Source organism: Mizuhopecten yessoensis, unplaced genomic scaffold, assembly GCF_002113885.1.
Source record: "Mizuhopecten yessoensis strain PY_sf001 unplaced genomic scaffold, ASM211388v2 scaffold523, whole genome shotgun sequence".
Lineage (NCBI taxonomy): Eukaryota > Metazoa > Mollusca > Bivalvia > Pectinida > Pectinidae > Mizuhopecten > Mizuhopecten yessoensis.
Genome location: NW_018403589.1, coordinates 1,141,140 through 1,155,704, shown reverse-complemented (window position 1 = coordinate 1,155,704; position 14,565 = coordinate 1,141,140). Strand labels below are relative to the sequence as shown.

General features: G+C 38.0%; 1 protein-coding gene across 5 annotated transcripts in view; it reads left to right on the top strand.

The window, feature by feature from the left end:
• Positions 1-14,565, top strand: part of LOC110450403 (CAD protein-like) — a 128,913-nt gene that overhangs the window by 96,787 nt on the left and 17,561 nt on the right. For 4 of the 5 annotated variants that reach the window (XM_021497899.1, XM_021497892.1, XM_021497919.1 and 1 more), the window contains 17 exons: positions 263-364; positions 778-900; positions 2,334-2,516; positions 2,951-3,169; positions 3,704-3,871; positions 4,403-4,585; positions 4,885-4,989; positions 5,369-5,611; positions 5,942-6,023; positions 7,269-7,435; positions 8,972-9,136; positions 9,635-9,766; positions 10,141-10,342; positions 10,676-10,791; positions 11,376-11,591; positions 12,465-12,687; positions 13,134-13,193. In XM_021497899.1, coding sequence (XP_021353574.1) covers positions 263-364; positions 778-900; positions 2,334-2,516; positions 2,951-3,169; positions 3,704-3,871; positions 4,403-4,585; positions 4,885-4,989; positions 5,369-5,611; positions 5,942-6,023; positions 7,269-7,435; positions 8,972-9,136; positions 9,635-9,766; positions 10,141-10,342; positions 10,676-10,791; positions 11,376-11,591; positions 12,465-12,687; positions 13,134-13,193 — 2,689 coding nt within the window. The remainder of the gene's footprint in view (positions 1-262; positions 365-777; positions 901-2,333; positions 2,517-2,950; positions 3,170-3,703; positions 3,872-4,402; positions 4,586-4,884; positions 4,990-5,368; positions 5,612-5,941; positions 6,024-7,268; positions 7,436-8,971; positions 9,137-9,634; positions 9,767-10,140; positions 10,343-10,675; positions 10,792-11,375; positions 11,592-12,464; positions 12,688-13,133; positions 13,194-14,565) is intronic. The other variant, XM_021497910.1, reaches the window with a different exon arrangement.

The window sequence follows — 14,565 nt, the reverse complement described above, 5'->3', positions numbered from 1 at the left end:
CTTAAAGATCTCTTTCCTGAGCACTGGAGACCGACTATATACCTTCCCTATAACTGGTGATGTGATACCTGTATTTCCTGAGCACTGGAGTCCGACTATATACCTTCCCTATAACTGGTGATGTGATACCTGTGTTTCCCGAGCACTGGAGTCTGACTATATACCTTCCCTATAACTGGTGATGTGATACCTGTGTTTCCTGAGCACTTGAGTCAAACTAAATACTTTCCCTATAACTGGTGATGTGATACCTGTGTTTCAGACGGTGATGGACATATACACCCTGGAGGATCCAGAGGGCATCATCCTGTCTATGGGGGGACAACTCCCCAACAACATCGCCATGGCGCTTCACCGACAACAAGTAGGTTATGAGTTGAAGTTGACAGGGTTAAAAGTTTTGAACTATGGTCTGCAGATTGAGAGTCAAGTAATGTTGTGGGCTCACTTTGTTCTTCTATTTTTAACCAAATAAAAGATATAAATGTTCAAAATCATTTTATAATCCAAGAAAGACACAACTTACCTGTTGTTTGTTTTAGGTGCAAATACTGGGTACGTCACCTGACAGTATAGACAATAACCAAATAAAAGATATAAATATTCAAAATCATTTTATAATCCAAGAAAGACACAACTTACCTGTTGTTTGTTTTAGGTGCAAATACTGGGTACGTCACCTGACAGTATAGACAATAACTAAATAAAAGATATTGATGCTCAAAATCATTTTATAATCCACAAATGAAACAACTTGTTATTTGTTATTTGTTTTAGGCACGAATACTGGGTACATCACCTGACAGTATAGACAATGCAGAGAATCGATTCAAGTTCTCCAGAATGCTTGACAATATGGGAATTAGCCAGCCACTGTGGAAAGAACTCACCAACATTGAGGTAGGCTGCAGCTTTGTCTTCCTTCGGGAGAACTAATCTGTGCTGTTCTTATATTGTGTTAACTGTAAAACATGTAAAATTACGGTTCATATTTATAAAGTGATACAGGTCCAATGTGCCTCTTCCGTTTCCATTTATATTTTGTTATGTAACCTCTAGTTGAGTCAGTAATATGTAACCACATTGTAGGAGGTTCAACATTTTATCACACATGTTATGTGTTATCCAGTGAATATACCCATGTCATATTTTTTTGCATATTAACCCATGTAATATGACCCATCAGCCCTGTGATTGATTGAAAGTTTCAATTGTTTCGTCATGCCTTCGAAAAGTTCATGACGGCACATACTTAGGCACTCGGGTCAAAATGGCGACTTTTTACACTTCATGGTTGCATGAAAAATGTCGTTTTACACGAATAAATGTCACAAATCTTGATTATGTGATAAAAATAATCTTAACACTCGTTTTCATTTCATATGAAATTTATGAAACTCGTCACTAATTTTTAGCTCACCTGCCCGAAGGGCAAGTGAGCTTATGCCATTGCGCAGCGTCCGTCGTCCATTGCCCGTCCGTCCGTCCGTCAACTTTTCCTATAAAACGCTACTTGTACTGAACGACCCAGTGGATTTGGACTAAATTTAATCTGGAGCATCCTTAGGCCAAGGGGACTCAATTTTGTATAAACGGTGGGTGTGGCCCCCCTGCGGGCCGAATAGGGGAAATAGAGGTAAAACCTTTAAAATCCTTTTTCTACTGTAGGTATTAAGGGATTTTATCCTAATTTAATCTGGAGCATTCTTGGGCCAAGGGGACTCAGTTTTGTATAAACGGTGGGTTTTGACCTCCTGGGGGCAGAGAGGTGGGGCCTAATAGACTTCTGAAGAATAACCATAAGGCCTAGAATGTTGATATATAGTCAGTAGCATGCTGGGATCAAGGGCTACCATGTTTGTTAAAGAGAATGATCTTGACTTATATTCAAGGTCACAGGGGTCGAATTTGTTTAAAATCTTTGAACGACATCTTCTGAATAACCAAAAGGCCCAAAATGTTGATATTAAGCCGGTAGCATGCTTGGATGAAGGGCTATAAAATTTGTTCCATGTAGTGACCTTGTTCGACTTTCAAGGTCACAGGGGTGAAATGTTTTTAAATCTTTCAACAAGTTCTTTTGAATGACTTATAGTCATAAATACTGATATTTTGCTTGAAGCTTTATTTTAGATCCCATTTGAGGTTTAAAACCAGTGTGAGATTAATACCAGGTGAGTGATGCAGGCTCATTGGGCCTCTTGTTCATTTTAGCTCTCCTAAAAATTCTTAGGCTCGTTTCATAAATCTCATATGAAATGGAAACTCATGTAAGATCCTACATATAACAGGTAGGTGAAAGATTTAACCATTTGTTTGATTCTATTCTTCAGAATGCAAAGAAGTTCTGTGAGGAGGTGGGTTACCCATGTCTGGTGCGACCATCGTATGTGCTCAGCGGGGCAGCTATGAATGTGGCACATTCTCACCACGATCTTGAGACTTTTCTTACCCAAGCTAGCGCACTCTCCAAGGACAACCCGGTTGTCATCTCCAAATTCATCCTTGAAGCCAAGGTCAGTTGTCAAGGTCATGTATTGTAGCTTATGTGGATATCCAGGCCAGTATAATTTTGAAATCATGTACAATGGGACCTGCTTATCGTGACATTCTATTTGCCGGAGAATATTATAACAACCGATATATTATACAGTAACAGTAAAATGAAGGCTATTTAATCATATGATTTTTTTTATAACAGTCACATATGTCAAGGTCAGTGGGTATACTAGGTGTCAAAGTTGTTTGATAGTAACTATGAATACTGCAGTCATTTATCAATAGTTTCATAGGTCAAAAGATTTGGCAGCATGCAGTCAAGGTTAATGTGGTCAAATAAAGTTTGTAATCTTTAGGAGAATCAGAAATCCTAATGTAATACTTGATATATATAGGACAGCAAGAATAAGTAAGAAGTACATGGAATAACAGTATACTTTTCTTGTTTCAGGAAATTGATGTAGATGCTGTCGCCTGTGACGGTGACGTGATCTGTATGGCCGTGTGTGAGCATGTGGAAAATGCTGGGGTTCATTCAGGGGACGCAACTCTAGTGACACCACCACAAGATCTCAATGAGGAAACACTGGCCAAGATCAAAATGATCTGCTGTGCTATTGGACAAGCCTTAGAGGTCACTGGACCATTCAACCTCCAACTCATAGCCAAGGTAGACAAACATTGAGATAGGTATGGCATGGAAAGTTGTGAATATTGGGACAATTCATTTGCCATTCGTTTGTAAATGAGGCAAATAAAGCAGCATTTCGTCCTGAAAGTAGGCAATGAATGGACCATCTGTTATTAAGCTAGGCAAATGTGTAAACCATTCATAGCAAATACAGTAATCAATTATAGCTAAGGTGGGCAAAAACATGTCCATAATTAATTGCCCAAGGTAGGCAAATTTATTGAACCACACATTGGCAAGATATACTACTATTGACAACATTCATTGCCAAATTAGGCAAGCTCATTGCAAAGGGAGATATGTAGTGATTCATTGCCAAATTAGGCAAATATATGGCAAGCCTGTTACTAGGGGAGGCAGATATGTAGTAATTAATTGACAAATTAGGCAAATATTAGGCGAGTTCGTTACTAGAGGAGGCAGATATGTAGAAATTCATTGCCATAGTAGGCAAATATGGAGAGTATTCATTGACAAGGTAGGCAGTAGTTTAATTTTTCTTTTCAATTTTAGGACAATCAACTGAAGGTCATTGAGTGCAATGTAAGGGTGTCAAGGTCATTCCCATTTGTGTCTAAAGCGTTAGATCATGACTTCATTGCCACGGCCACGAGAGTGATTAAAGGCGAGAAGCTGGACCCGATCAGTGTCCTGTACGGTGTTGGCAAGGTGGCAGTCAAGGTAAGGATGTTACATTTCCTATCAGGTGTCAGTTTTAGGCACCTCGGTGATTTATGTGTTCATAGTCTATAACTGATCGATCTTCTTCTAGGTTGCTAGTGCCAATGACTTTAAACAAAGTTGGGGCTGTACATTTTCCTGTTTGAAGTACTACCCTAGCTGCAAGCGGATTTTTGAAAAATTCTCCCAGCAACACTTATATATTCATATAGTGAAAACCTTCACTAGTTCTGACATTAAATCTACTAGCTCCAGGTATTGGGCCAGTGGTTTTTACACCTCTGAATGTTGAGTTATAAATTAAAATGTTACTTTTTTTCATAAAAATAAAGGTATAATATATGTATTCCGGTATAAATCTTTCTTTATTAATTCTGGATATAAATATATCTTTCTTTGTTTCATTTCCATGTATAAGATTGACATGTCTATCTTTCTTTCACTCCTTGTTGGTATACGATATTTATATCTCTATATCCAGGTATAAGGTGTGATGTACGTAACTTTATCTTTTCCTGTTTCTCCACTCAGGTACCGATGTTTTCCTTCTCACGGCTGCACGGCGCCGATGTTCTGCTTGGTGTTGAAATGGCGAGTACTGGAGAGGTAGCGTGTTTTGGCGAGAACCGCTACGAAGCCTACCTCAAAGCACAGATATCCACAGGATTCAAAATTCCACGCAAAAACATCCTTCTTTCTATAGGGAGCTTCAAGGTAATGGTTTGACTCGATCAGTGTTGTCTTTGTTTGGATTTAAAGTCACAAATTCGATTTTGAAAATCCACTGTTAGCAATCAAATGTAAAACAGATTATTATTGAAAGCTTCATGGAAGATGTGCAGAAGTATAATTATTTATGTTGTATAATAATGCATTTGAAATTATCATAAATTAGGAAAATTGTGAATTAATGAATATATTCAAGGTAAGCTGGAAACAACTGTGTTTTGCAAATTTGTTCAGTGTTTCCTTTTAGTATATATAACAATTCATATATTCTTTGTATCTGCCAGTCTAAAACGGAGCTACTCCCTACAGTCAAAACCCTGCTAAAGATGGGATACAACTTGTACGCCAGTATGGGCACCGCCGACTTCTACAATGAGCATGGACTACAGGTAGGTCACTGTTTAGGGAATCTTTGGTGAGATAGTCGTCGCTTGGTTTATTGTTCCCCCCTGCCATTCTCATCTTGATTCTTTGTCATGACTCTACTAAGTAGACTTCTTTTCTCAACAGGTTTTCATCTGTTTATACCAAGGTCAAGTATGTGAAATACCTTGTATGAATTTGTATTTCAGGGTAACAAGGTCAACACCAAGGTCACTGTTACTATTTATTGGTCAACTATTCTTACAGATGTTTTTTCTTGTTTTGTCTCCTGCTGATATGATATACTAAGTTTGGTGTCACCAGAGATTGGTTTTGAAGCCAGAAGGACTATAACTTATTTGCTAAAATAAGATATCATTATCGAGAGATTTTTCACTTCTGTAGATAAAACCTGTAGACTGGCCGTATGAGGATACTGGGGAGGTGAAGAATGATGGTGAACAGCGCACCATCGCTGACTACCTAGCTGACAACATGTTTGACCTCGTCATCAACTTGCCGTTGAGAAATGCTGGATCCTACCGTGCTTCCTCCTTCGTGACCCAGGGCTACAAGACTCGGCGAATGGCTGTGGACTATTCTGTTCCACTAATCACAGATGTCAAATGCACCAAGCTTATTGTCGAGGTAGATCTTTAAAAATCAAAACTTGTTTATGAAAAATACATTTCAAAATTATAATTTAAATTTACTTTTTTCTACAACTACAATTTAACTCACAATAATTTAAAGAAATTCAAACTTTGAAGTAGAAATTTAACACCAAAAGCATTTGACCTTTGGAAGTCCTGACAAATTTGTGTCTGGAATAATGAGTTTCTCTATACAGGCAAATAGATCTGTCACCAACATGGTAGTAGAGACCAAATTACAGCGGGAAAGCAAGTTTTCTATGTTCTTTAATTTTCCTTGAAAGATGATGGCAACAAATATATTATGATCTTTGTTTATTTTCAGGCTCTGAGGAGGATACAGGGGTCCCCCCCAGTCAAAACACACATAGACTGCATTGCTTCACACAGGTCAATCAGACTTCCAGGTAAGTGTTAATGTCTTAACATACACACATATATATATTTGTTACACCTCAAGTGAATTTCTAGCTATTTGATTGGTTGGGAGAAAATCAAACAAAAATCTCTGTCACCCTCCGAAAATACATTGGTTTTAAGGGGCGCAGGTGATATTGCCATGAGACAGAGATAAATATCACATGCGCAAAAAATGTGCATTCACCGCTTCTTTTTCCCACTGTGATGGTCACAAGAACGTTTGACGGCAACAGCCAATTTTATCAAGCGCCGGTGCGATAGCCATTGTTAACGGCAGACTATCAACAAACAAGATGTCATTATCAAAGGTTTGCTGCCATTTCTGAGCTACAAAGACTTTTGGTGTAATGAAATAGATATGACATTCACTGTCACCTGCTAATGAATGTCATTTTTATATAATATTGCATTGCTTCATGCAGGTCAAATCACTGACTGCGTATCAAAAGTCAATCTGACTTCCAGATCAGTGTCAAGATCAAGGTCAAAACACGAATGGTATTGCCTCACAGAGGCCAAGTCCACTTTGAAGTAAGTGTGTCAAGGTCTGAATACATACATTTCATCGCTTCTGCATGCTTATATGATTGTCATGTATGTTTCAAGGTCAAATTGAAATACTCTTTACAGAGTTATGGCACCTTGTTCACTGTAAATCACCTTGTCATGGATATTTCTACTTTGCCACTTCTCATTGCCAAATTTAAATGTATCCTGGAATGGCAGTGTTAGCGTGATTGAATCGACTTATTTTATCAGGTACTGCAGGAGTGCAAGATTGAATATGAATCACTTGTGTAATCCTTGAAGGATTTGTTGACATGTCTTTCATATAATCATTTTAATATTTGTTGATTGTGCTTACTGAAATCTTCCAGGATTTGTTGAGGTACATGTCCATGTACTATGCCTTGTTTGCCTTGTTTGTAAGGTTGTAACATACTGTGAAATCAGAAATATTTTTCGTGGGGTTCAAATTTCGTGGTTTCTCAAAAAGCACCATTTTGTGGGTATATGAATTCGTTGATTATGAGTACCCACCCATATGAAGAATGACTTTATGCCAAACTTGTAATTACCTATGAATTCAACGATGAAAATTATCCACGAAATCAACGAAATTAAAAACCCTCTAAAATAAGTGATTTTACAGTGTATGTTTATGTTTAGTAAAAAGATCGTACTTAGTAAAACTGGTATGATTTGAAGTGTCTTTCATGTAATCCTTTCAGGATTTATCGATGTGCACGTCCATGTGAGGGAGCCGGGAGCCACACACAAGGAGGACTGGTCCTCCGCTACGGCCGCAGCTCTGGCCGGAGGGGTGACCATGATACTGGCCATGCCCAACACCAATCCTCCCACAGTGGATGAGGCTGCTTTCAACCTCACTCAGAAGGTAATTATATAAGTGTTAAACTGTCTTGATTTTTGTTTGTCAGGCCAGTGACAATTGTTGTGGTATTAGTTGTCATGGGTACAGCTAAAAGTCCCTCAACTTATTGTTTGTCAGGCCAGTGACAATTGTTGTGGTATTAGTTGTCATACATGGGTACAGCTAAAAGTCCCTCAACTTATTGTTTGTCAGGCTGGTGACAATTGTTGTGGTATTAATTGTCATGAAGCTAAACGTCCCTCAACTTATTGTTTGTCAGGCTGGTGACAATTGTTGTGGTATAGGTTGTCATGGGTACAGCTAAACGTCCCTCAACTTATTGTTTGATTATCAGTTTGGGTAACAGCTACCACTAAACATCCCAAGATATATTGTCAAGTTTTAAGTATTCTAACTGCAACAGAAAAACCCTTATAAATAGATGAATATATGCAACATAATATAATGTACTTCATCATCGCAAAAGGACCTAAACAGGGATGGTTTTGAAAATATTTGACTAGAGGCATAAAAGGGGAAAGACCAATATTTTCCCCTTCACTGCAAATTCATGACGATGTGGCATTGTTACTTATTTACTATTATATCAAGCAGGAAACTCATGCCTGTTAATAAGCCCACCCATATCTATTACACTATACATGTATTTCAGTAGATATGTTAGTAAATGTGATCTCATTGTCTTGTTATAACACCTATTCCCACCCTACACATGTAAAAGGTTATGTGTACCGACTATACATGTATTTCAGTTGATATTTGAACAACACCCACTCCCACCCTACACATGTAAAAGGTTATGTGTACCAACTATACATGTATTTCAGTAGATATTTGAACAACACCCACTCCCACCCTACACATGTAAAAGGTTATGTATACCAACTGTACATGTATTTCAGTAGATATTTGAACAACTCCCACTCCCACCCTACTCATGTAAAAGGTTATGTTTACCGACTATACATGTATTTCAGTTGATATTTGAACAACACCCTCTCCCACCCTACACATGCAAAAGGTTATGTGTGCCAACTGTACATTTATTTCAGTAGATATTTGAACGACACCCACTCCCACCCTACGCATGTAAAAGGTTATGTGTGCCAACTATACATGTATTTCAGTTGATATTTGAATAACACCCACTCCCACCCTACCCATGTAAAAGGTTATGTGTTCCAACTGTACATGTATTACAGTAGATATTTGAACAGCACCCACTCCCACCCTACGCATGTAAAAGGTTATGTGTTCCAACTGTACATGTATTACAGTAGATATTTGAACAGCACCCACTCCCACCCTACGCATGTAAAAGGTTATGTGTACCAACTATAGATGTAGTTCAGTAGATATTTGAAAAACACCCACTCCCACCCTACACATGTAAAAGGTTATGTGTGGGCACCCTGGTCTTATTGCAGGGTAAATACAGTATTGCATGTTGAAATTTGATGTTTTAGTTTAATTACATTGCATAAAATCTTCATAATGTGTTAGAGGGTATAAAATCATGCAATTATATTATAATGACAGCTGGCAAAGGCGGGGGCGCGGTGTGACTACGGTGTGTTCGTTGGGGCCAGCAGTTCTAACTACCAGACCCTGCCTCAGCTTGGCTCTCGGGCAGCCGCACTTAAGATGTACCTCAATGAGACCTTCACAACACTTCAACTCGACGATCTCTCCATCTGGATGAAGGTAGGGCTGAGTTACATTCTAAAGATTTAAAGGTTTGGGGGTTCAGAGAGACGATGTCCAGTGGTAACAGTTTAGGTCTAAAAGAGGGTACACCTCACTGTTTTCTGACCATGCTTATGTTAAGGAGTTCTGAAAGGGGATCTCTCGTATTCAAGATACTCATGGAGAAAAGGATATCTACCAGGATCCTGTTTCTGAAATGTTAAGAGTTTACCACTGGTTAGGGTTAGGGAAAATTTTAAAATATGAATACAACAAAATAAAGAGCCTCTGATATGATTTCACTGCTATAGACTGGTGGAGACAGATCAGATTGATATGTTTATAGGATTTGTTCTGCTTTGAAAGTTAATTACTCATTGACAACAATTATGATTTTTTACTAACCACTGGTTACGGTCCACCAACTTTTTGAGACACTGGTGCCTGCTCAACAGATCGGATGTTGAAAGGCTGGTTGATTGTTTATTGCAACAGAAATATTTTATTTTGTGACAGCACTTTGAGTACTGGCCCAAGAACTTTACATTGTGTGCCCACGCAGAGCGGACACACACGGCTGCTGTTATCCTGCTGTCCGAGCTGTACAAACGCCCCGTACATATCTGTCACGTCGCCCGCAAGGAGGAGGTTTGTATACAGAGTAATGTAAAACGTTTTGTCTGATCAATTTATTAAAACCACTCGAAGTCGCAAAGGTTTGATAAAGTGTCATATTAGTCAGCCGAAGTTCTCGACAGTATTTACTACAGATTAATAATATTTTTCTCTACATAGTACATGTATACATATTTTAGAGAAAGTTTAACATATTTAGAAATATGTAGGAAAAGTTCAAGCTTAAGTGTTCAATTATTGTTAAGTGTTCAGTTATTGGAAACCTCTACTTTTTTTTATTAAATAATGATTTTTAAAAAAATGATGGTTAAACTAATGAACTCTGTATGCAGTGTCTTGTCCAATCAAAAACCTGTATTTGTTTGATGGTTCTGATTGATTGATAGATCCTGGTGATCCGTGCAGCCAAGGAGAAGGGCTTGGCAGTCACCTGTGAGGTCGCACCTCACCACCTCTTCCTGACCTCAGATGACCTTGAACGTATAGGCCATCTCCGGGGTCGGGTGAAACCAGAGGTCAGCTCTAAGGAAGACCAGCAGGCCCTGTGGGACAACATGGATATTATAGACTGTTTTGCTACGGACCATGGTAGGTGTATATGATAATAAGCTGGCTGTTTGTGGTAGGTCTTTATACTCCATACTTGGAACTTTCACCTAAAAAAAGTATTGGCCCTTTATCATCAAATTCCACGTTCATCCATTCTTATGAGGCCTAATATATCATACCCGTGAACATTTGTAAACAACATAATATACATACTCATTAAATGTGAAGGGCAAATTTAATATTGGGCTAAGGGTGACAATTTATCTGGGCGAAAGATAAGAAATTAAGAATTTTAGATCCATTATAGAATAAAAACGACACTGAGATTGATATATGACAGAGGAAGAGTTAACATACGTGTTTTACCATTAGCACCACATGCTGTGGAGGAGAAGAACTCGGAAAAACCACCCCCTGGGTACCCTGGTCTGGAAACCATGCTGCCTCTCCTTCTGACCGCCGTCAACGATGGGCGACTCACACTGGATGTATGTAGTATAGTTACACAGTTGACAGCTTAAGTTGATCTAATCTGATCAACCAGAAGGGAACTGTCAATTAACGGTTATTCAATACTTGTTTATTAAAGTATATTATTATCAAATATATCGGATCCCTTAGATCAGTGTAAAGGTCATTTATATCCTGTTCAAACACTGTCTGTCTGTTCCAAATATGAAAATTCTTTTTAAAATGTGATAAATCTAGTCCAATTGTGATAGTTTTAGTCCAAATATGACCAATCTGTCCTAGCATATAGTGATGGATATAAGGATGACAGGTACATAGATTTTGGAGCATGCATGTGTCTTTGTGTTTAGGTTTTGGAGTGTATATTAGATTTGAACACCTTGATAACAAAAGTGTTACAAACAAAGTAATCCATATTCATACAACACTTTTTGTTTTCCCAATGTAACGATTTTTTTGTGAACTGATCATGTATTTATTAAGACACCATCTGTGTTTGGAAACAAATTTTAATGTTCCCCATTGTAGTGATTTCATTTTACGGTGACATTATATCGTAAATTGATAATTCACTAGTAAATATTTTTCTGTAATCCTCCAGGACCTGGTAGCCAGGCTTCACACCAACCCGAAGCGTATCTTCAACCTGCCCGACCAGCCGGAGACCTATATAGAGGTGGACATGGACTCAAGCTGGACCATACCCTCGGCCATGCCCTTCACCAAGTCCAAGTGGACGCCATTCGAGGGTATGGAGGTCAGCGGACGGGTCAAACGTGTCGTCCTCCGTGGAGAGTTGGCCTACATTGACGGAGAGGTAAGGAGAGCTGGAAACCAGAAAAGTTGTAAGTTAAAGTGACTTTACTTGATTCGGCCCACTGTGGTTTAGTGAGTTGTTTTCAGCGGTTTAGAGTGGAGACAACGGTCATTTACACTCTTTGCTTGACAAAGGAAACAGACATTTAAGAGCTTTTTACAAAAGCACCCAACTTTTCAATTCCTGTTTGTGTTCAAACAAACTTAGCCTTTAAGTTTAAAATTGTTTTACAAGAATGGATTTTAAAGGTCACGTTGGGGCTCCATAGAAGAAAGGTTAAGTTTATTATGAAGAAAGTCGATGTTGAACCAGTTGGGAACAAAGGTTAGTGTTATTTAAACTTTGATTGATTCAATCATCCTTGTTGAACTTGTCTGAATGTACATATCCAAAAGAAACAGCAGAGAAAGATTTGAATAAATAAGAATAATATTACAATAGACTAAGACTGGTTCAACTTAAGCAGTTAACTTTGTCTTTAACAGTTAGTTAGGCCGAAGTTCCTCAGATTCTTCGCTTTAAGAACACTTTATACAGTTAAGACATGAATACACATGATTGCCCCTGCATGTTGGCGGCACGTTGGTTCTTGGTACTTAGGTCTTAATTTGGAAAAGGTTGAGATCCCTTCATAACTTAGTGCTTGTCACATGTTCTCAGCTTACATTTTCTTGTACTCTTTTGACATACATTTACCATATTCAACAGATTTAAAATTAAATAAAATCACAGAAAAGTCATTGCAGAGGCCCCTGGGTCTCTTATTGATTTGATAATATTCAAATTCAGAAAATTATTAGATTGAAGAATTTTATGATAATGGGGCCAAGCATTAAGTGTTCAATCTCTTACAAATAAATATCTTACTAACAGGTGTTATCCCAGCCTGGTCAAGGCATAGATGTTCGCAGTCAGGTCCTCGTGTCAAGGTCATCCGGCGACCAGTTGTCTGTCCATATCCCCCAGATGGGCACAATTGCTACGTCTCAGCCGTCATCAGAACCAACCAGTCCTCGCAAGACCCTGCTGTCCAATTCTGACCGTTTCTCAGACCGTATGAGAGGCCGAGTATCCGACACATACTCTTCCTATGGTGGTAAGTCTTACTGATTTAAAATTGCATTCACGTTCTTCATTTAGCACTTAATTTCCATAACTTGTACTATGAAAGCCACAGTTTTTACCATAACTCAAGCAATACTTTCCTTTATATGGAAACAGTCTGGTTAAGGAAAAATCTTCAGAAAGGTGTTTAAGAAAATTTAGCGTGATTATTGGGAGAATAAATTGTGTTATGTTACATTACAATATCCCAGGTTGTTTTTACCTGCAGATCACATGAGCAGATCCAAAAATTTTAAAAGAGGAAGGTCCGTATTGTTTTTGGCGTCCCAATGTTACTTGGCCCAATTGCATATTGATAGAGATATGTAGATTACGGTGTTACTTGAGTAGTCGGTGCAAACAGTACTGGAGTAGTCAGTTCACCGCGTTCGTTGTCTACACGTCCATTCTTGTCAGCATGTTGTTTGTAATTTACAGCAAATGAAACAACTGACTCGGTTGACTCAGTTATGAAAGAACCTCGACCAGAAAGGCAGCGTGAGTCTTCTATACCGTCGCCTGTCAATCACTTATATTTGGCAAGGTCCAACACTGCCTCTGTTGGAAAGCTATATACAATCAAATATATTTAATACGGACACCAGACCTGGGATCACAGTAGGAAGTTAGTTCCCCTTACCCAGATTCGATCTAGTTTATGAACAACTGAAATTTCCAACAGAAGTGTTCAAAGTAAGCATGTTTTTACCTTGTAGCAACACAATGAAATCTGATTATGTTCTTATATCCTTTCGATGTCTCTTAAGTCACAAAATTGTCATTGAAATATAATGTTCAAAATTTGAATACACTACATTAAAGTCGAGATAACTTTTGTCTCAGAAAGATGGAGGTTTCATTTTATTGTGTAAAAATTGATAAGGAGAATATCAAATTTATCCCCGTTACATTTAGCTTATCTGGCGTGAAGTGCCTGAAATGTTTTATAACCATGATTTATCTGTCCACCAGCTTCACTGTAAAGGACTCGTTTTACAGAACCATAAGGCCTATAGATTCTTTATTGTTTTTGTCTGTATCTTTATGCTGGTTTGCAGTTTGGATCAATTCCTTGCCAAATAGAAGTGATTCACAATGTTATGCTGTACCGTATCACTGTGCAGTAGATCTATATAACCATTCTTTGTTTACCTATTATATAGTCTACGTAGTATTTATATTATTTAAATCTTTTATCTTCTACAACACTTTGTGTTGCTTTGTTTCTGCCCAGTGTTATTTTCATATTAATGCATTTAATTGCTGTGTTAATTAAGAGTTTTCATTATTGTAAATTATAGTTCTACGGTAGAGCTGCAATGGTATATATATCATTTGGTATCATATTGCAATACTCTCTTGGGTATCGTATCAAATTATTTTTGGTTGCCTGTATTGGGATACACTAAGCAGGGCTTAAATTATCAATCAATTTTTATCAAACTCAAAAAAATGTACTTTTATTTTTAGAACCCTTCAGTAAAGATTTGGTCCACTATGCAGTTTTACCCAAAAGTACTAGAATTTATACGAAAATATATTTTGATAGTATTAACTATTGAAGTCTATGACAAAACTCCTGGACTCCATCATTATGTTATGAATTAACCTTTAAAGCAGATATTTGTATTATGCGATTTCAAGTCTTTAGAGTCAAGTCGCTTCTCTGCAGCACAGTAGAGTTAAGCTTCTTCTTTAGGTATATTTAATTTCAAGTTTTAGAGTCAAGTCGCTTCTCTTCAGCACAGTAGAGTCAAGCTTCTTCTCTAGGTCTATTCAATTTCAAGTCTTAGAGTCAAGTTGCTTCTCTGCAGCACAGTAGAGTCAAGCTTCTTCTCTAGGTCTATTCGATTTCAGGTCTTAGAGTCAA